Raw genomic sequence first — 20,566 nt, 5'->3', positions numbered from 1 at the left:
CATCTAGAGAACAATGGCAGACTGACAACAAAAATATTTGAGATGTTCCACTTTTTCCAATAATATACATGTTGATTTAAGATGAGACAAGATGAAGTTTGTGGTTCAATGTACTAATTTGTACGAAAGAAGTGTCTTCCTGTACTGAAAGAATACTTGTACAAAATACCAACTAAATAAACAAACAGAACTCTTCTGCACACAGTTGGAAATTAAAATGTTTATTTAAATTAATTTCTCAGCATTTATTTTTGAATCAATGTTTACAAAAAGGAACATATAAGAATAAGAATTATTTAAAAATTAAATGTCTTTTTCCCAGAGGCACAGAAATGAACACTTTTAATGTATTAACGTTGCCACTTTAAGTGACTGCTTACATTTATCACAATTCTTTTTAAAAACATTATGTAAGCTTTATAAAATGTTCTGTATGAAATTTTCATGTTTTTTGGTTATCATGTGTTAATTCAACTGCTTAATAAAAATCTTGATTGTGTATCTGTTGTATAAATGAGAAATGAGAGTGAGAGTAATAACTTCAGTTACACCGAAGCATTTTCATTGTTGTTTATCTGCAGTAATCAATGACATCGCAGCGTTGAGCTCTTCATCGTGGGAAACCGATCAGAATTTGTCACTGCTGGCGACGGGGCTGAAGGGTTTTGCAGAGTCGGCCATGAACGCTTCGATCTCCTCCACAGTGCGAGGGACGCAGGTCAGCAGCTCTATACCGTCAGCTGTCACGGCAATGTCATCTTCAATGCGAACCTACACACAGTAATGACACAGCAGTCAAGCATGGTAGAATTAAAAGGAGGAGACGTTCAAAGAGGCAAACTCGGTCAATGCAAAAATGCAAACGCACATGAGAATTTATATTTCGAATCTGTGCTGGATCAGTCACTGAAAAATCTGAATTTACATAGTTTGTGGCCTTGAATACCATTTAGTTAAGTGTGAACGTATCACAGCCCTCATTTATGATAATTTGCCAACATAGTGGCTAAGATCAAACACAGTAAGTCCAACAGGGCAAGAGCGGTTAGACAAAGACACAGGTTGTAGATGAATCCACAGTTTTGCCATTTTATCTAAACTACTTATTTAAAAGTGAACATTAACGTTATGACCTAAAGATCTAACAATTCTGTTAGGAAAACTGTGCGAGCAGACTGACCCCTCCAAAGCCGCGAAAGCGAGCCAGGACTTGGTTGTTGATGAAGCAGCTCTGGGCAGGGTTGGCCAGGGCCTGGTCCAGCAGGTGGTTGATGAAGTATATGCCGGGCTCCACGGTGAGGACCATCCTCTCCTGCACCAGGCGGCCCATCCGAAGACTCTTCAGTCCAGGCTCATCAACACGGTCCACCCCCTGGACAACAGTAAAAGCCACAGCTACACAGTTATAACGACTGTAAAATATATTTTATATATATATATATATATATATATATATATATATATATATACACACACACACACACTGTAGGATATCTGCAGCTTTGACTAAATGGACACTGCTACAGGAAAACATTTTTCAAGTGTTAAACTATTTTATTGTGAATCAGTTCTTTAAACTGTTTCTCTGGCAGATTACCTTCTCAGACAGCAACAAATGTTTCATAATGCATTCTGTTTTCAGTTTCAGCTCTTTTACATTCAGATTATACTATTAAACTAAAAGCTTCTCACTGGAACTATACAATTTTTCCAAAGGATTAGCTTTTGTGTTCCCATATTGTCTCTTGTTCCATTTTGACAGTGTTCATTAATATAAGATGCTGTATTCAGGTGTGGTTGGTTTCCACTTCCAGGTTTATTAACTGTAACCAGTGGCTAGAGACGGTAAAAAAATTAACAAGAATAATAATTTATATTACAGTAATATGTAACTTCATCATTGTTTTTTAATTCTTAACTAAAATATTGAAGTTATTTACATCAGTCCAATTAACTACATTGAAAAAACTACAATTCCTCCTTAAACAGCTTAATTGAACTACTGAACTGCTTCATTGTAACTTCAGAGAGGCCTCCTTGTGATGGTACAGGGCAGTTGACAGGTGTGAAGAAACTGACTATTGAAAAGGATGTGAACCCATTCTTATAACATGGGTTAACAGTTTTGATATCCTAGCTTAATAAGATGGGCTGCAGCACTGACAACATTGTCAGCATTCCAGTCAACAATTTATTATCTACAAGAGGATACCAACTAGGGAAAATATGACAATAGTGAAAATATGGGTGGAAAAAGTTTTAAAGTGTTTCTGATATTTTTCTCCAGAATATATATATATATATATATATATATATATATATATATATATATATATATATATATATATATATATATATATATATATATATATATATATATATATGACACACACACACACACACACACACACACACACACACACACACACACACACACACACACAGTAGGATATCTGCAGCTTTGACTAAATGGACACTGCTACAGGAAAACATTTTTCAAGTGTTAAACTATTTTATTGTGAATCAGTTCTTTAAACTGTTTCTCTGGCAGATTACCATAAAAGTAATTTCATTTGAGTGTTTTAGCGTCTGAGTTTTTAAGTCCACTGCCATATTCAGTGAGCCCTGCTTCACAGTGTACTACACACACTGACACCATCTCAGCACTTCCACTGGAGCTTCTGTGGGTTAACTGTCCTTCTGTATTTAGTTGTCAGAAGTGCATAACTGTACACAATCCTCCACCACATCCTGAAACCATCTGTTCAGAGTTCAGACAACATTTTACCTTCCTCTCTCTCCTGCCCTCATCCTGAACTTGTTCCTGCAGATTGACCTCTTTTTGTTGTGCTCTCACTTCTGTATCGAGGGTTTCTCCATTATTCATGACACATCAACATCGGAGTTACAGGAATGTGTTTTCTTCTTCTGTTTGGAGACTTTGACTGTTACAACACTTACCAACGGTTGGTTGTGATGTGGGTAATATCAGAATTTAAAACTTTTTTTTTTTTTTACCTATTTTCCTATGTGTCTAAGTCACTGATGGAAACAACAATCTTTTGACATTGGTCCAGTATTAAGCAAGATCGCAACAAGCTACAATATAAGTTATTGGGAAATTGCGCACCTTTAATTTACATCCACAAAAGTGCTTGTTTTACCACAGACGTGCTCAGATTGTTATTCCAAGTATCTGACAACATCATGGAAAGGATTCCTACAGACGTCTGTGTTAGATCCTTTTGTTTAAACATTCCTTAAATTGCTATCGCTAAACCCATCAGACTCCATGTAAATAAACAGTAATTTTAGCATCATAAAATACACTATATTCAAAGTCGATTTTCCACTTTTACAACAATCACCACTCTAGGTTTGGTTGAAATTAGTCTATATCGACGACATTTCATTTATAGTTCAGGTGCTGCTGGACGTTCCGGCAGGGTTAAAAAAACAGCACTTTTATTGGACAAAATTGGCAATGCACATTTGCCCTATAGGATTACATTGCAGAAGTTAACCTTTAGGTATTGTGTTCTCACCTCAGGGTATCCTCCCACATCGTGCACATCGATGCCCAGCAGGTGTCCCAGGCCGTGGGGCATGAAGACGGAGCCCATGTGGACCTTCAACATGTCCTCCACGCTGCCATTTAGGATGCCGATCTTCACAAGCTCCTCCAGGTGAACCCGGTCAGCCATGCGGTGCATGTCGGTCCACTTCACACCTTCAACACAAGCAGTTTTGTTAATGAAGAGCAGAAGTTTCTTTAACCCAAACTTTAAATTTAAGTATGGATGTTGATATTTTTTTAAGTGTACTCAATATTTAAACTGAATAAAAGATGATAACCTGGTTTAATGGCAGCCATGACTGTGCGAGAGGATTTGAGGACGGCCTCATAGATGACCCTTTGGTCTGGAGTAAACTTGCCGTTGGCTGGGAAGGAGCAGGTGATGTCTGAGGAGTAGCAGTAGTACTCTCCACCCATGTCGAAAAGACTGCAGGGGACAAAACAGTCAGTCAAATGTTTTTCCAAAGTGCTTTGGGTTTGTGTCCTAAGTGAGTTCGAGTTGTTCACAGTGCAACAAACATGTACACAGATAGCAAAAACACTAAAGAACACAACAGAAAAAAAATAGTAACAATCAGTGTTGGGAAAGTTCACTTTCTACATGAACTAGTTCAAAGTTCAGTTCACAAATTTTAAAATGAATTAGTTCAGTTCATAGTTAATACTTCAAAATTTTGAACTAAGTTCACAGTTCCAAAAAATAACTAGTTCATAGTTCTTTTTTTCCATATGTTGCTGCGAGCAATTATTTTTCAAAATTATTGGCACAGCCCATAAAGAACCACAGACAGCAATTATTTTATCAGTTTTAACACTGAAACTATGCGTCAGATTTCATCTTCATATCCAATCAGTTCAATGTGCCGTTTCAGGTTTGCTGTGGATGTGACTGAAGTGCGGATTTTCTTTTTGAAAGCCGGCGGGCAAAGTTTGCACAGAAATGTAAGATTTTTCCCATCCTCACTGACCTTGTCATAAAACTCGTTTAAATGATCATACTTTGCTGCTTTGTCGCCTCCACGCTGCTTTTTGTTTTGATGACGCATGCGGCGGTGCGACATCGGTGGCTGGTGTTGCCAGATTGGGTGTTTTTTCCGCTACATATTAAGGCCTGTTTACGGTGTGTTTTTGCCTGGAAGGCTCTACAGAAATCTGGCACCCTATCGAACGAATTTAAACTTAGAGAGCGCGCCGTTCACAGACACCAGAATGAACAAGTTCACAGTAACGTTCATCAGCCAGTAATACAGTACGTTCAGTTCACGTTCGCCCAAAATATGAACGAGTTCACGAACTATCGTTCACTGAACGCGTTCAGGCACAACACTGGTAACAATGCCTATGCTTAGTGGCACTTCAACAAACAGGAGAATATGAAGAATTTGTGAGGGAGTTACCGGTCAGTTCCAGGAGGTGCTTGCATCTAAAACCAGCCGGAAGTTAAAAACTGCTGAAAGCTACTCACCACATGTCTCCACCCGTAATTGTCTTGTCGTTCGGTGCACCAGCATGTCCGTAGTGGAGAATGGAGGAATTATTGCCCCTGTTAAACAATAACACAATATGTGAATTGAAAACACATAAATAGTCTAACTATGAATAAATACTCAGTACAAGGTGGTAATTCCATTATATGTGACTTATATAAAGCTACCATGAAAGCAAATTTGAATTAAATACTGCATTGCAATACAACATCAAAGAAAGTCCAATCTCTTAAATAGAAAACTCAGACACAGTGTCTCTTTAAAGAATCACTGTGACGATCAGGTCCTCATTTTTCAAGCTCTTAATTTGAACAGGAAATAGCTTGTATCCATTTACCACTAATCTACAGGAAGTACTCATTCCACATGGCCTTTAACACAAAAGGCCACAGCATGATTAGCGGCAGTGTCTCAAAATTATTTAACTATAATGGTGCTGCTAGCTGACAGTAACCCTGCAACAAAGAGGAAGTTGATGTTGCACTCTCTTTGCAGACATGGCTTGGTTTGGCCAATAAGACTCCTTGGATATTCATTTCAGATTTTCAGGTAAAAACAATGCCTTACGTTCCACAGATACAGGTGTACGAGGTGTGACGCATCCCTCCCTCAGTGTAGCAGTAGTGCTGGAACAGGCTGCAAAGAAGAAGAAAAAAGAAGCAGTCCTTCAGAGCAAAACCCCAGTGAGAAAAAGGAAACTAAATAGTTTCAGCACAGCAGAGATCACAGGAAACAGTAATTTGCTGAACGACCTTCACTGCCCTCTTTCTGACTCCGTGCTTTTTTATAATTTATTCAGCACTCTGTCTTTAATCATCTCACGTTCACGCACATCAAACACTTCTATGGATCTGGACAGCATTGCAAAGCTGTGTATGATGAGTACAGAGATGTTTCCTGGTGCACACAGCAAGGCCAAATTATAGCTGCTGCACAGCTTGACTGCAAGGGCTTACATGAGGAGAGAATTCAAAATATTGCCAAATTTTACCACACTACTTTTACCATGAGATCAAAATTTTGTCATTAATTTAATGAACATTGGAGAGTTAGTGCATAACTTTTTGATATTAATGAACAAACCGTTACGTTCAAGCCATTGCCAAATGAGTTGATACAAAGCTAATTAAGACCATCAGCTCCACACAACTCTCTCTGGATTTCTCAGTATGGCTACGTTCAGAAGATTGTGGCGTCCGGTGACTTTCCATCACAGAAGCTCAAGTGAAGATAATTAATACATTTTCTGAAGAGTCCATCATGTTTCTTTAATCCTCTGTGTCCTCCTTAGCTACTAGTAACTGCGTGGAGGAGGGGTGGGGGCGTGTGTGCAATCAAGGAAGGCTTGTACGATGTGGACGCGCCGACAGTGTTGTTGTCTACTAAAGCCCCTGACACACCAACCCTCAGTCGGACTGATCAGTCGGCTCCCCGAGGTCCAAAAAGTGCCTTGGAACGCACACTCTGGAGCGTACATTCTGCACGCGTGCGAGACGTAATACAAAAAAATTAAAAATGGAAAGGACAACGCTGTGGATCTGGCTTCTCCAGCCGATGGTAATGGCGGCTTGTTCGAAATACAATCTCGTATTTCACGAAAATAGTTCACTGAAACGTGTTTCTGAAAACATTTTAAGCGAGAAATAGGCCATGCAGTTGCTGGGATTTCGTTCGTCCCTCATCCCGCTCGTTATTTCCGGGTTAGCACTCCACCAATCTGATTGGTGGAGTGAGTCCGACTGTCCGACCTCTGACCCAGCAAGTCAGGTTGGCCAAAATGAAGGCTGACAGCTCCTCCGACGGACGACGGCATGGAACACACCGAACAGACTCGAGGTAACCGACCTCGCGAGACTGTCCGACGGCTGATTATCGGGTTGGTGTGTCAGGGCCTTTAGAATTCCTCATAGGGGCAAGAGAAACTACGCACTATAGCTTTAAGTGAGAATTTGCAGTAGTTGTTTACAGTACTGTTTACAGTAAAAATTTTGACATTTCAAAAAATCTGGCTGGATCGTTAGTGGAGGACAGTCTGAAGATGCAGTGGAGCAGTTTTGGTGTCAATTGAGCAAAAACTTTGGGAAGGACTGGGGTTTAATTAATTGGACAGTTTTTGAGTAAAACAGAGTGATGGACCTCATAATTCCTGCAAGCTTGAAGCACATGAACATTTCTGCTCAACTGGGCCTTCATTTTGGTAAAAGTTGCACATTGGTAGTATGTATGCATGACTAATGTGTTAGAATGTGTGTGAATTTTCAAAGTTTTAAACTTTAGACAGGTGCTGTAGAGACACCTTGTACTCTTTGAGCCCACAAAGCCAGTTAAGGAAGTTTAGCATAGGACTGGACTTATGTGCAAAGTTTGCTGATATTTCACGCATGGGAAGAAGAGGAAAAACATCCACAAATACAATGAGCGTGACTGACGGCTGCTCTGGTGCCACAGGATTTAAAAAAACAAAACCGCTAAATATCTTACTAAAATATAAAAACAAAAAACTTACTAAATTACCATTCTAATCACGCAGTTTATGTTTTGCTCCCAGCTGGACTTTAAAAAGCTACAAGCAGCCAATTATGGGTTAGTTGTGTTTCTCAGTTGAAATGTGTTTTTGGTGAATCAGAAATTATCGCTCATTTCACTGTGACACATGTCCAATACAACAAAACTAAGTTCTGAATCTAGATTGGATTTCCATTTGATTAAATCCCTGCTCCTGTAATAATCTGTCTAGTATTTCATTTTATATTTCATAGGCTTTACTTTGGGTGTTATACTCATAAGTATACAGTAAAGGGCCATGTACACCATTATGTCTACCAGTGACATAATATAGCAAACCTTTAATAAGCAAGAACCCCATAGTACTTACTCCACTGTACCTATAATAACAATCAGTTACTGGAGTGTCAACATGCACTGAGGCATGATGTTTCTTTTTGTTCCTCCTCTGACTCAGCGGGGTGTAATTCAAACGAGTTCATCACAGCAGCTCATTTCACATATCAAAATAAAGAGTTTAACTTATCCAGTAACACTGATTTAATGAGTACAGTGACTGTATCAGCATACTGTCTATGCAAACGAAAGTGACAGGAGCAGAGCAAAATAAATTAAGGGCTGGTTTAATCCCCACATATACTGTAGATATTACCATAGCTATAATGGAGTAGACAGACATGGGCCTAACATGTCTGGCATGAACAAAGAGGATCTGTTGACAAAGTGCACCACTTACCTCTCCATTTCATATTCTTTCTGTCCAGGTTTCACATGCTTCATGATCTACAGAGAAAAAGTGAGATTGTATGTGATTCAGATATAACCGTTGCTGACTCTTTTTAAATGAATCAATGTTTACCCTATGCACAAAGCAATTCTAGTTTTCTGTGTGTTGCTGATTAGTGGCTCAAAATGCTTGACCCCTCTGTACATGGCACACCCAAAGTTACTACCTGATATGCCATATAACAATTTTTAATGTAGATTAATTATTTGCTGATTTACGCAAAGTAGTCATAAAGAGTTCAACAGTCAGTGAGAGTGTGCCCTTAAGCACTTGCTGATTAAGGAAGACATTTTCTTTTTACTGCACACCTACAGGGAAAGTTATAGCTGAAAATCTGCCATCTTTGGGGACAGATGGGTAAAGAAAATACCTCTAAAAACGTCAACTGATCACACTCGTAAAAAATGAGGAAACAACAGGAGGAAAACTATTGAACGCTCAAAAATATTGAACGCTCATGGTGAGTGACTTCAGAGGACAGATAAGATTGAGAGGTTAACTGCTCCTTAACCCCTGAAGAGGTTAGTCATGGTGTTTAAGTGAAATCCTGTGCAGAAGTAAAATATTGCTTTAATGTTACAGCTTATTGGTCAAAGGCTATCTCTGTTAACGGCTGGCCTCTGAGCTACTGGATGAAGTTAAAATCGATAGCGTTTAAACAGTTTATAGCCTTAGAGGATCCTGACATCTTGAATCCTTTGGGCGAGTTTTAAACTCAATAAGCTGCTTGATACTTCCATACTTTGGTCGTTTAACTTTATGCTCTTAACATTTCTTTTCCTTCGGTTCCTTTTAACAGTCCCTCCAGATAAACGCGATTATGCGATCACATAATTCAATGCATAATCAGCCAAAGTCCGCATATTCATGCGGGGGCTGAATTTTTTCAAATATGTCGCACTTTCGCTGCATAAATTGCTGACTTCCTCGCAAAATATGCGGTGCTTCCATGATTTCATAATCCCCGCATTTTCGTTGCAAAAAAGTCACATATATCTTAGCAGAAAGTTGAAAAAATTTTGCTTTTACTTCACACAAGAGCAGCCATTTCCCCCTGTTGCCATGGGAATGTTATGAAGTGACGTAATTACGCAACGTGAACATCATTGAAAAGCAGGGTGTTAAAGGTTGAATTTGACATGTACTTTGAGTCTCTTAAGTTGGTATCCAATAAGAAAACTATCTTAATATCTGATGTCTACTCAAATTTCTTTAAGTGCTCCTGCTGTCTATATTATTAACGACTTTTGAAAGTCTGTCTCTTTTGTATCTTTTATTTCCCTCTGTTTAGACTATTACTTTTATTTTTACTTTAATATTATATTATTTGTATATATTTTTGTATCTTATTTGTTTACTTATTGCAATGACTGAATATCTGTAAACTATTTTTGGAAATTAAGTTTAAAAAAAAGCAATTTTTGCAAGTTCCCGCATTTCTGCATAAATATCCCGCATATTCCATGACATTTTTTAAGAAAACGTGCCGCATAATCAAGGATTTTTGCCCGCAACAATCACAAAAAAACTCTGCGCTTTTCTGGAAGGACTGTTTTTATTGTGTGAAAACTTAAAACTTACCAATTTGAGCACCCTTGCAGATGCACTGTCTATCAGAGAAGTATCTTACCATTTTATGGGCTTCACTGGAAATCTTGTTGGTGTAGCGCAGGACTTCCAGCTCCATATCAGTCTTAATCAGACGGCTGCAGACACAAGAAGTGAGAGAGCAGCTTTCTCATTCTGATCGATACGCTGCCAGTTTATCAAATGTACAGCCAACAAATATATACAGAATTCAACTCTCACATTGAGCTAAAGGAAGAAATCCATCTTTTTTATATACACTGCTAATACAGTAACTGATGTAGAGAACAAATGTCGAGCAGATGGTCCTCCATCTTTCCCAGGAACATTGTATATTAATGAGACCTGTTATTTCTTGAAATTCCAGTGGGAAACTGCCATAATCTACTGTTGCACAGCTGCTGAAAATGTCTCAAACCACAATAAAACGTATTACAGTCTTTGATTTAAATCTAAGCTGAAATACTATATTAGAACTGAAGCCTTGTTGCCTGGTGATCTCACCATTTCTCATTCATTTGTGTTTGGAAAGCAGTAGCTGCACTTTGGGTGGCTTGATACAGGAGAGTATTCTACAATACTATTACCAGATAAATAACACAGGGGAGTGGTAACCAGTGGTAACACTAATGAAAGTTTAAAAAATAGCCCATTATAAAAGAGAGCCATGTGAGCTCATCAGAGAAGAGGAAGCAGAGAGGTTCAATCAAGTCTTTCTCCCCAGGAGGTGTGTCTGAAAAGCATTCCTCCTTATTTCAGAAAATGTCAATTCATCTGAAAGGTGCAAACTCTAATGCCAAGGACAACCAGGCAAGCACGAAGTCCATTACATCTGTGCAGACTGGCTTCTCACTCTGCAAGAGGAAAAAACAAGCCAAAGACAAGCTCCTGTTTCTGATTGCAGACACACAATTACCTGACCGGAAGGTTTGTGAGTTAAACGTGTCAAAATCTGTCTGAAGAAATGTTTAGGTAATTAAGGGAGCGATGACAGTACCGCCTCAATACTCATCTTGAGTGGGCTTTCTGAATAATATTTTAAAATGTATTTTAATTAATTACTTACCATTCCACAATGACTGGGTGTAAAAGAGTGTTGTTCACTTGGAAGCTGATAAAAAAGGAACAAGAAACTAACATTATGAACATAAATGAAGCTTTGGCCAAAGTTTATTAAAGAGAATCTCTTCCCTTAAGTTCTGCCTTTATTCCTCCATGAGTAAATGTCTGCTATTTTTTCTCCGCCACTTCGTCTTTCCTACGCTGTCAAAATCCCTGCATTAACAATTCCAACATCACCATACTTGACCAATGATCTTTTTGACCGTGTTTCTCAAGCCTATCACTTCCCAAATGCTTTTCTTTAAATGTCATTGTTTCAGACCTACTAACCACCTCCTCCCCATCACCAGCATCACCTCCAGGAAGTTTCCATCAAACATCCTACTCCTATACCTAACCCTAATGGAGGTGCTTCATCGATGGAGGCTTATTAGCTAAATCTGAATAAATATTTGTATACACTTGCAAATCAAATGCAATTTAATGCAAATTATTATAATAGCTTTGAAATAAGTATACAAGAATAAGTTTTCAAAGCAATCAGGGTCAGAGTGTAGAATAAAAAAAGGGTGTAATGTATGGAGTTAAAAATGAACACAGTAACATTGATAACAAGCGATTTGCAAGATGGTTTGCTAAATTCAATTGTATTTAGAATTTGGTTAATTAGCAAAAATGTGTATTCATGACAGTCTGTATCCTTGGTTATAAAACCAAAACAAACAACAAAACCCTCCCCAATCAAAGTATCATTATGCCAATGCAAAGTGGTGCCAATTAAACATACCGACTAATTCCTTCAAAGGAGGCTTCACGGCAGATGCTCCCACTATCTGTATTCTGACCTCGCTGCGTGGAGAAAAACACAAAAACAAATGAAATCACCACCAAGTGCATTCAAATGTCCCAACAGGACATTCAACTGGTTTATATCCAGGCCGATGATCTATTCTAATGACAGATGGACAATTGTTTGTCAGCTGTAGACTTGGTTGAAGGAGTTTAGCTTTATTTCTTCCACTGCACTTTTTTAAGCAATTGATCAACTTAAGGTTTTTAAAAGGTTTTTAAAAGTTGACAATGTTGAAAATTCAGATTCGTAACAGCAGATATTCTGTGTCAACATTTAACAGCTTACACACAGAGAAAACGAAAAGGACTGTGTTTTTATGTTTGATATGACGAGTGACGTGGCAGATCTGCCGGGGCCTTTTACAGAATACCATGCTTTAGGGTGGTTCAGTAAAATACTCCCACATGACGCTTGAAGAATTGGTCCTGTGGTCAGCCATCTGATATTATAATAAATGTATATATCAGGTAATCAGGTAGGAATGAGTGATGCACTGTTGTAACTACACTCTACGATACGGAGAAACCAACAACATACCAGTGTTAGGAGCACTGCTGGTGTCAGGTTGGACAGGACATCAGCAATCTGCAAGGAAGCAGACATGGATTCATTAGAAGACTGAGACACACACAGCAGAGCAGCAGAGACAACAAGCACCAGTTTCCTTCTGCTCTCAGTCTGCAGAATAAAGGTCACTCCGGCTGACGCCGCCGTGGCTACGTGGTCTCTCTGGTACTCAGCAGCACACTGAATGACAAACCTCAAGCGGCTTTATTACTCCTCTGCCAACAGCCTAAATGTCAGATAACAGTTCCCTGTTTCAGTGCTCAGAGACACTGGTGATATTTGAGCATTGTTAGTACTATTAATACCACTAAAATTGACTTCCTAAAACTTCCACTGCAGAAAAAGCCCTCCCTAACATCTGAAATCTAAATACAGCTTAATTATGAGACATTGGAAAAATTGCTCTCATGCTTAAAAGTTGTATATGCTGTTGAGAGGCTATCATTGTCAGTTAAACAGCGATTCAATGAGTCAATGATTAGCTGCAATAATGAATTCAACCAGTAAAAACAAGAGGTTGCCTAAACCATTTTATCAGTAACAAATCTGACTTTTTATTTCCATTTTTGACAGAAAATATCTCACTAGAAGACATTTGAGCTCTAAAGGAATTTAATGCATGAATAAAATGTCTTTGTGTGCAGTAGTTGTAAGCCACTTGAGTAAAACACATTTGTCAGTCAAGTTAAGTCAGACAGAAGAACTCTAAGGATTACAAAGCAATGAGGACTTTCCTGAAATATAACAAAAACCAATGTGTTTTCTTTTTTTTTTTTTTAAGAGCTCACTTGCACCCAAACAAAATAGGCTTGAGAAGGCAAATGTGACTCACTGCAAAAACATAGAATTTTCTTTAAATATCATCACAGATCCAAAAAATATAGATATCAAGAAACTCTGCCAACAATAAAAAATGAAAGTAAACAGCAGCCAGATACTTAAAAAAGATGAAAAACACATTATTCATTCGAATTTTGTTCACCACAAACTGCTTCATTCAACACCCTAAGAAGAGCTGTTTGGATGTTAGGCAAGGCAGCTCTGATAAAAGAGTGTGTGTGCGTGCAACAACACCTTCCATGTGTAAGTGTTTCAAAAATAGCTCAAATACTCTTGACCTGGTTCGGATCAAAAAGAAATATTGTTCTCTTTTCTGTAGGCAGCATTATTAAGAGATTGCTGAACACCGGCAACTGATGTGTTTGTCTGAGGAGATGACAATATTAGTTAAACAAATGCAGAGGCAGTTATTATATGAGTTAATGTTTTCTAATAATACACTGCAGTGTTGAGAGCTGCTATAGCTTCATGGAAAACTTGGCTGTTAATTGCGGTGATAATTAGCATCCTAACCTGTGACTCGGAAATCTAACACCTGCAGGCAGAGATGTTAAAATACCTGAAATATCAGCAAGATGAGTCATCAAAGGTTACTGTGTAAATATAGAAATTCATATTAAAGTGTATGGGATCATCTCAAATGCCAGTGAAAGCTGTTGTATTATAGTCTGATTATATTACTTTGATATGTCAACATGCAGACCTCCAAAATAGCTCTGGAGCTGTCAAGCCTCCAATATATTCTGCTGTGAATCTTCTGTCAACACCAATATACATGATTGTTTTCCCAAACTCCCAAAATAGGCAATTATAGACAGTCTGAACAGGAACGTATTGTTTAAACTAGACTAAAATAAAAATAATGGAGCGGGGGATTAAAAATAAAATTCAATAACAAAAGTCCCCCAAATTAATTATCAATATGTTAATAGCCAATGATGTTTTGGACTGCATTCTCTGTACTAAAAATATAGGCAATGACACTCTCTAGTAGAAGGTCCTAGTACAAAATTAATATTGGTCCTACTTAGGGCTGGGCGATATGGAGAAAATCAAATATCACGATATTTTTGACCAAATACCTTGATATCGATACCGCAGCGATATTGTAGTGTTGACTATTGGTGCTTTCACAAAATCTTTACACAATGAGATTTTTGATAAATAATCATCAGTAATGTGGATATAATGACTGAGTGGTTAAAGGCATATAATAGAACAGTTATAACAGTCTGGTAAGTTCAGAAAATGACAACTTTACTGTAATGCAGCCTTTAAAACCAGGAAAAGACACCACTTATGCCATATTACGATATTACGATATCCAAAATCTAAGACAATATCTAGTCTCATATCACGATGTCCATATAATATCAATATATTACCCAGCTCTAGTCCTACTACCTGGCGCCACCGATAACTTTGCCAGTAGGTTCAAATAAAAGAATGACGACTTTCACCTTTAAAAACAGTCTACGGAGGCAATAATGTCCTTTGCAGTGACTTTATGAAAGGTGACTGAACATCAAGGTTCATTTACTGCACAGAAAACTGTTTACACACACATTGTAAACACCAGCAGCAACACAGACAGACTTACATCACAGGCGTATTGCACCTCATCGACAGCATACTTCGCCTTGAAGTGCTCTTTAGGAAAGATCCTGTCAACAGATGCAAAAGACACAAAAGAAAAGCACAGTCAACCAACGCAAAGACTTACACTCATTAGACATTTTAAGAAGCTAATCTCTAAAAACATAAAATACGGGTTATGTTTGAGTTATGACAGACACTAGCAGAACTGAAGTATTCAGGACAACAGATTAAAAAGGGAGAGAGCAAAGCTAATGAACCCAGTAGTGTTAAGTGCTAATCATAGAACTCCTAAATGTGTAAAGGATCTCTTTTATACACGTCAGATGACAAAAGATGCTTTGAGGTTTATAGATCAGGGAAGAGCAAACATGTGACATGGTCAAGAGTCAGGAACAGGTTATTTCCAGATTATTATTTCCCATGGTTTCTCTGGTTTATTACCTTACACATAAGCACTAGGGAGTCTGCAACACTGTATGCAACATTTCTTATAATCCACACCCTGTCCTCATGGAATTAGCCTTGCACAGCAATCAGCGTGTTGTCAAGTTTTCAAAGAAAGCAGCAAAATGTGTTAAATAGTCTTCATCTGCGAGTTTAGGTAATTTTAAAGTTGTAGTTTTGACCATTTGCAAGAGGATTAATACTTTTCAAAATGAGCAATTAATAAAAAAACTAATAGATGCAACTTATTTGTGCAATTTATTCTTCAGTTCTTACACATGTGTAACGTGTGGACTGGAATTACTGCAGCTGGCTTTGGTATCAGTATAGTCTAATATGTCTGAGGTGTTTTGGGTGATGACAAAAGTCTACATCTTAAATGCTTCTTGGTGCCATTCACAATAAATAAAAAAATATATACAAACATTCATATAAAAACATGTTTATACTGGGTGTAAAAGATGTAACTGTAGCACATGACTTTGTCAACCCTTTCTTCAAGTTACAGCTCATAGCTATGGACCCGCTGGTGATGATTGTTGGCCATGTTACACCGCTCTTTGAAGATTAGTGTGACTCACTCTCCCATCCAAGTAGCATAGCTTTCAGGCAGTTTGGGAACAAAAAGGATGGATTTCCCAGAGTCCACATCAATGGTGCCATAACAGTCAGCCTCAGTTACTCCAAAAGCCCAGTGGAAGAAAGACTCCTGCAGAATTGAAAGAATCAGCCAAAGAATTCGTGAGGGAGATTATAACAGTCAGCTAGAAGAGATGGTTACGTCCAGTCAGATAATTACATTACAAAAAATAAGATGTCCTTGCTAAGACCAGTTCACAGAGGTGAATACAACAACAACAACAAAACAAATGTTCAATGTGCTCTTTGATTTTTGTCAAAATCCAATTATAGTCACAAGCTTAGATGGGAGTGTTGGAAAAAATGAGATCATGAACACAAGTGATTTCTCTGCAGAGTGGCTGGCCTACATATTTTTGACAGAGCGAGAAGATGAACATTGCCAGAGAAGCTAAGAACTGCACTTCACTTTGCAAGAAGCCAGGTGAGGTTTTTGTGGCACCTTAATAGAATATCTTTCGGGATTGTGCACAACTGAGAGGAGATTGGCACAGGACATGCCGGAGGGACTTAAACTCACTGCTGGCTTAGGGATCATAGATGGATGGATAAATAAATGCAATACCTTGCCCCCTCCTCAGCCTCAGTTTAGCACAGAGTCAACTAGAGACTACTTACCTGTCTGAAAAGGACGTCTGTGTCTGTGCAGTACCTCTGCTTCTGCTCTCCTCCCTGCAGCACAACCACTGACTGCGGCACCATTCCGTCTTTGGCTTTCAGCGCATTGCACAGCCGTCGACGGTTCTCTGCAAACAGAGCAGCAGACACCCTCAGGGTGTCTTTACCCAGCCAGTAGACAGGTCTGAAAAGGACAGGGAGACAGAAGATAGGATGGCGTTCTGGTTACAGAGACTGACTCAACAACAGCACTCTGGCTCAAGATTAGAATGGTCATAAATTGCACAAGCCTAACTATAACCTTATATAACGGAAATAACTTTTTTCCCCAGCCTGTGCCGTAATGCTGATATGCATTTATTTTCAATAATTGGCCTCTCTTTCTCTGAACATTTATAATCAAAGCTTTGATAGGAAAATCGGTGAGCAAATTCAGAAAAATCTGTAAAAATCTTTACTGAGCAAAAGAGAGGGGACCCGTTATGTTTTAAGTTCTCTCTGGAGGTAATACTCAGGATTTGGTCAATACATTTCAGCCTGAAGAGATGGGTGAACCGCAGTGCAGCCTGTCTTCAGAAAGAGTTAAGATATAGATATAGACAGATAAGACATCCTTGAAACCAATAGGTATTGGTTATAAATCTCTGTCTCTGGCCATGGCTTTGCTGATAAGATAACCAACATTACATATCTGATTCAGCCTGGACTGTACCAAAGGTTAAACCCTAACCTCATTGTATTTTATAGCTCAACAATTTCTGTATCATTCACTGCTGGCTGAGTATACAGGTGTAACTGTGCATCTGTGAGGAGAGATCAGCCTCAGTGAGGTGGTAAATTATGTTTTCATTAAAAGGAGGTAGACACAATCACGTACTACACTACAAGCCAACTACCCTGCTGGGTAATTGCCCAGGGATAAACACATACACACACCTTGTGAATTATTTACACTTTTTTTCCTAGGATTGTGTCAGTGAGGTACTCTGGTAAACTCTGTTCATTTTTGAGGAAAGAGTTTTTGGTGTTGCAATGGATTACATTATGTCACAAGGTGTACCTGATTTGTTCCAACCTCTGGCTAGAGATCACCTTATTACTGCTGATAACTTTATGATTACCACAGCACATTCTCGCACGGTTTTATCTAATGATCACAAGGTGTCTGCCTGGGTTGTGTCGTGATCACAAGAATATTAAGTTTGTTCATCACTAGATCATTAGTTTGCAGCATAATTCAACAACAGTTATTCTATGATCATGAGAAAACAAAACACAAATACTGTTGGCTTTTCATACTCGCATACATTACCATTTAAAATGCTTTCAATTTGGTCTGTTGAGAAAATGTGTTCATTATTTTTAATATGCTGTCACTGATGTAAAATATCTCCTCCAATATCAATAGTGTACATCCTTACGAAACTGAACTTCAAAACATGTTGGTGTTAGTTACACAGGGACAGACGGTGAAGTAACGGTACACCTGCTGACAACTGCTTTTTTAATATCAGACGAGCTCGCGAGTTTAGCGAAGTAACATATTTACGTTTAACCCGTTTAGTAACAGCTTTATGTTTAGTACATCTTTATGTTTAGTAACATGTTTTGTTCAATGACATCTTTACGACAGTAAAAGCTAACAGACTTCTAAAATAACTAAATGTTCTAGTCAGAAGGCTCAACTTACTGTGGTCGTGCTGCATCCATGTTGACGTGCTGCTCCAGACTGTCACGTGCTGACAGCAGTCACGTGAGTTGTGTACGGCTCTGGCGCTGATCAGCTGACGTGTATTGTGCTGCGTTCAAGTCTTGAGGAAATACCAACTTCAAAAGTGAAGATATATTTAGAGGCTTTTGTGGTGCTATTTTATCAACTTCGACTGTCACTTACAACGTGTTGTAGTCATTAAGAGAAAACAACATCAAATACATTAAGAAACCTATCTATCTATCTATCTATCTATCTATCTATCTATCTATCTATCTATCTATCTATCTATCTATCTATCTATCTATCTATCTATCTATCTATCTATCTATCTGATATCGACAGTTATGCAGACATCATCCAGCTCTCAGCTCCCTGTCTATTTCTTCATCATTTAAGCTATATCTGCAGTTATACCTTAGATCTTTTTTATTATTATTATTATTTTTTTTATTGAAAAGAGGAATAGCACAATTACTGTAACACACGTGACCTTGTAGAGTCAAACTGGAGATCTGCCTACTGTTCTTTTTTTTTGTCGTCGTGCTGAGGAAGTGAAATTATTCATGGTCATGAATATAAATAAGCCCCCACTAAGACAATTAAAAAAAGTTCTATAATCTACAGGGAACACACAATGTGTTTAGTTTCATATGCATAGGTGCCAGACGCTATTATTTATGTATTCATAAATTGTTTCTTGCGCTTTGTTTTTCAAGGAAGAAGACTTGCTTTGTAACCAGTGTACCCGATTTAATTGTCTACAAGTTAGAACTGGAATGAGAAATACATCATTTTTGATTGATTCTTTATTTTAATTATGATACAACATACAGTAACACTATTTGTCTTTTCCAGACAGTAGAACATCTTCTGTAACCTTTGGCTATTACATGTCCTTAAAACTGTAAATACTATACATTTCAATTCCAGCCAGTAGCCTACGGGAGATAAACTTCTACACAGAATATCTAAACTAAAAAGTATTCTGAAAACAAAGTGAGTAAGACCTTCAGAGGCACACATACAAGTGTTACAGTGTAGAGAATACAGTCTCTTTTTATTCGATTTGGCAATGGTGCTTTTACAGTAAATGCAGTAGGGGGAGATGCAACTCTCTTTTGTCACAATGCAAGGAGAGTTTGAGAAATAATTCATTATTATGAGTGACTGCAGATACATGTTGCAGGTAACTTTAAACAATGTGTCATAAAAGACAGCATCCAGGCGACAGACTGTCAAGAGGTTTGGTATATGAAACATGAGCAGCTTTTACTGTGAAGACAGGTAGGTGTATGTGGTAAAAAGACATTTTGACATGAGCTGTTTTTCTTCAGAAATAAAGTTTTTATGGTTTCATACAACTACAATCTACTAATCCAAGTAGATGAAAGTTATCTTTATTGTTTATTTTAACCTCAATGGAAGTGGAAGTGGAATTACAACAATTACAAGAATGATATACATGTAAACAAATAGGAAATAATAAATATGCTGCATATAAACTCCACTGCCTTTTACAGTTGCGTTGTTGATGCGTAGTGGAGGAAGTGAAGGTGGGTGTTTATGGAAGTCCATGACCATCTCCACTGTCTTGTTGACATTGAGCTGTAGGTTGTTGTCTGTACACCATGCTGCCAGTTGTGACACAGTGTCCCTGGGGGACTCATTATTGTCCTTGATGAGGCCTAGAACTGTTGTGTCATCAGCAAACATTGGCTCAGCTTGATGGAAGTGTGGCTGGAGGTGCAGTCATTGGTTTACAGGGAGAACAGATGTGGGGAGAAGTGCAGAGTATAATTATTAGTATAAGAGAATAAAGTATTTGCAAATGTCATTTTTCCTTGCCTATACTTTTGTGTGTGTGCGCACTTGTTATTTGCACTTGATATTTTGCTGAAAAATGAACACTGAAAACTTATTTAGATTTCCAGATATTATTAATAAGACTCTTAACCTTTCCATCACCCTTTCTGCCAGTGTGGTCTCAGTTAAATGAGGCCATTGCTCTCAGTAAGTTTTACCAAATGTGAACTAGAAGCAGTTTACCCAAGTACTTTATGTGCATATATTGGCTACGTTTGAAAAGGCCAAAGTACAATCCAATTATAGTCATCCTTGTTGTTTTTTTGCAAAATACAATAAACGTACAGAAAAGTCAAATTAGTTCCCAGACAAATCAATGGCTTGATTCACACTCCTTCCTAACATGCCACAAGAACATATCCTAACGTTACACACTCATAACTTTGTTGTTCCTCCTCAGTGGCCCCCTGGCAAAGACGAAGTG

The 20,566-nt window shown here is 38.2% G+C and overlaps 1 protein-coding gene across 1 annotated transcript; it reads right to left on the bottom strand.

The window, feature by feature from the left end:
• Window positions 1-200: 200 nt before the first annotated feature.
• pepd (peptidase D) lies at window positions 201-18,365 on the bottom strand. Its single transcript, XM_039795543.1, has 15 exons — window positions 18,256-18,365; window positions 16,566-16,749; window positions 15,890-16,017; window positions 14,866-14,929; window positions 12,396-12,443; window positions 11,793-11,854; window positions 11,010-11,054; window positions 9,987-10,062; window positions 8,306-8,352; window positions 5,632-5,700; window positions 5,043-5,120; window positions 3,856-4,004; window positions 3,546-3,730; window positions 1,181-1,372; window positions 201-771 (listed from the first exon to the last, which is right to left on the bottom strand). The coding sequence occupies exons 1-15, from the start codon at window positions 18,273-18,275 to the stop codon at window positions 628-630; spliced, it is 1,491 nt and encodes a 496-aa protein (XP_039651477.1). The 5' UTR covers window positions 18,276-18,365; the 3' UTR covers window positions 201-627.
• Between the last annotated feature and the right edge of the window lie 2,201 nt (window positions 18,366-20,566).

This window comes from Perca fluviatilis, chromosome 3, assembly GCF_010015445.1.
Source record: "Perca fluviatilis chromosome 3, GENO_Pfluv_1.0, whole genome shotgun sequence".
Taxonomy (NCBI): Eukaryota; Metazoa; Chordata; class Actinopteri; order Perciformes; family Percidae; genus Perca; species Perca fluviatilis.
This window is presented reverse-complemented; position numbering and strand designations above follow the sequence as displayed.

Coding starts and splice junctions, on each gene's coding strand:
- pepd (XM_039795543.1), bottom strand. CDS start 18,275: ATGGATGCAGCACGACCACA. Junction 16,750..18,255: donor ATGGATGCAGCACGACCACA/GTAAGTTGAGCC, acceptor TGTCCTTTTCAG/ACCTGTCTACTGGCTGGGTA. Junction 772..1,180: donor GCTTTCGCGGCTTTGGAGGG/GTCAGTCTGCTC, acceptor TACTGTGTGTAG/GTTCGCATTGAAGATGACAT.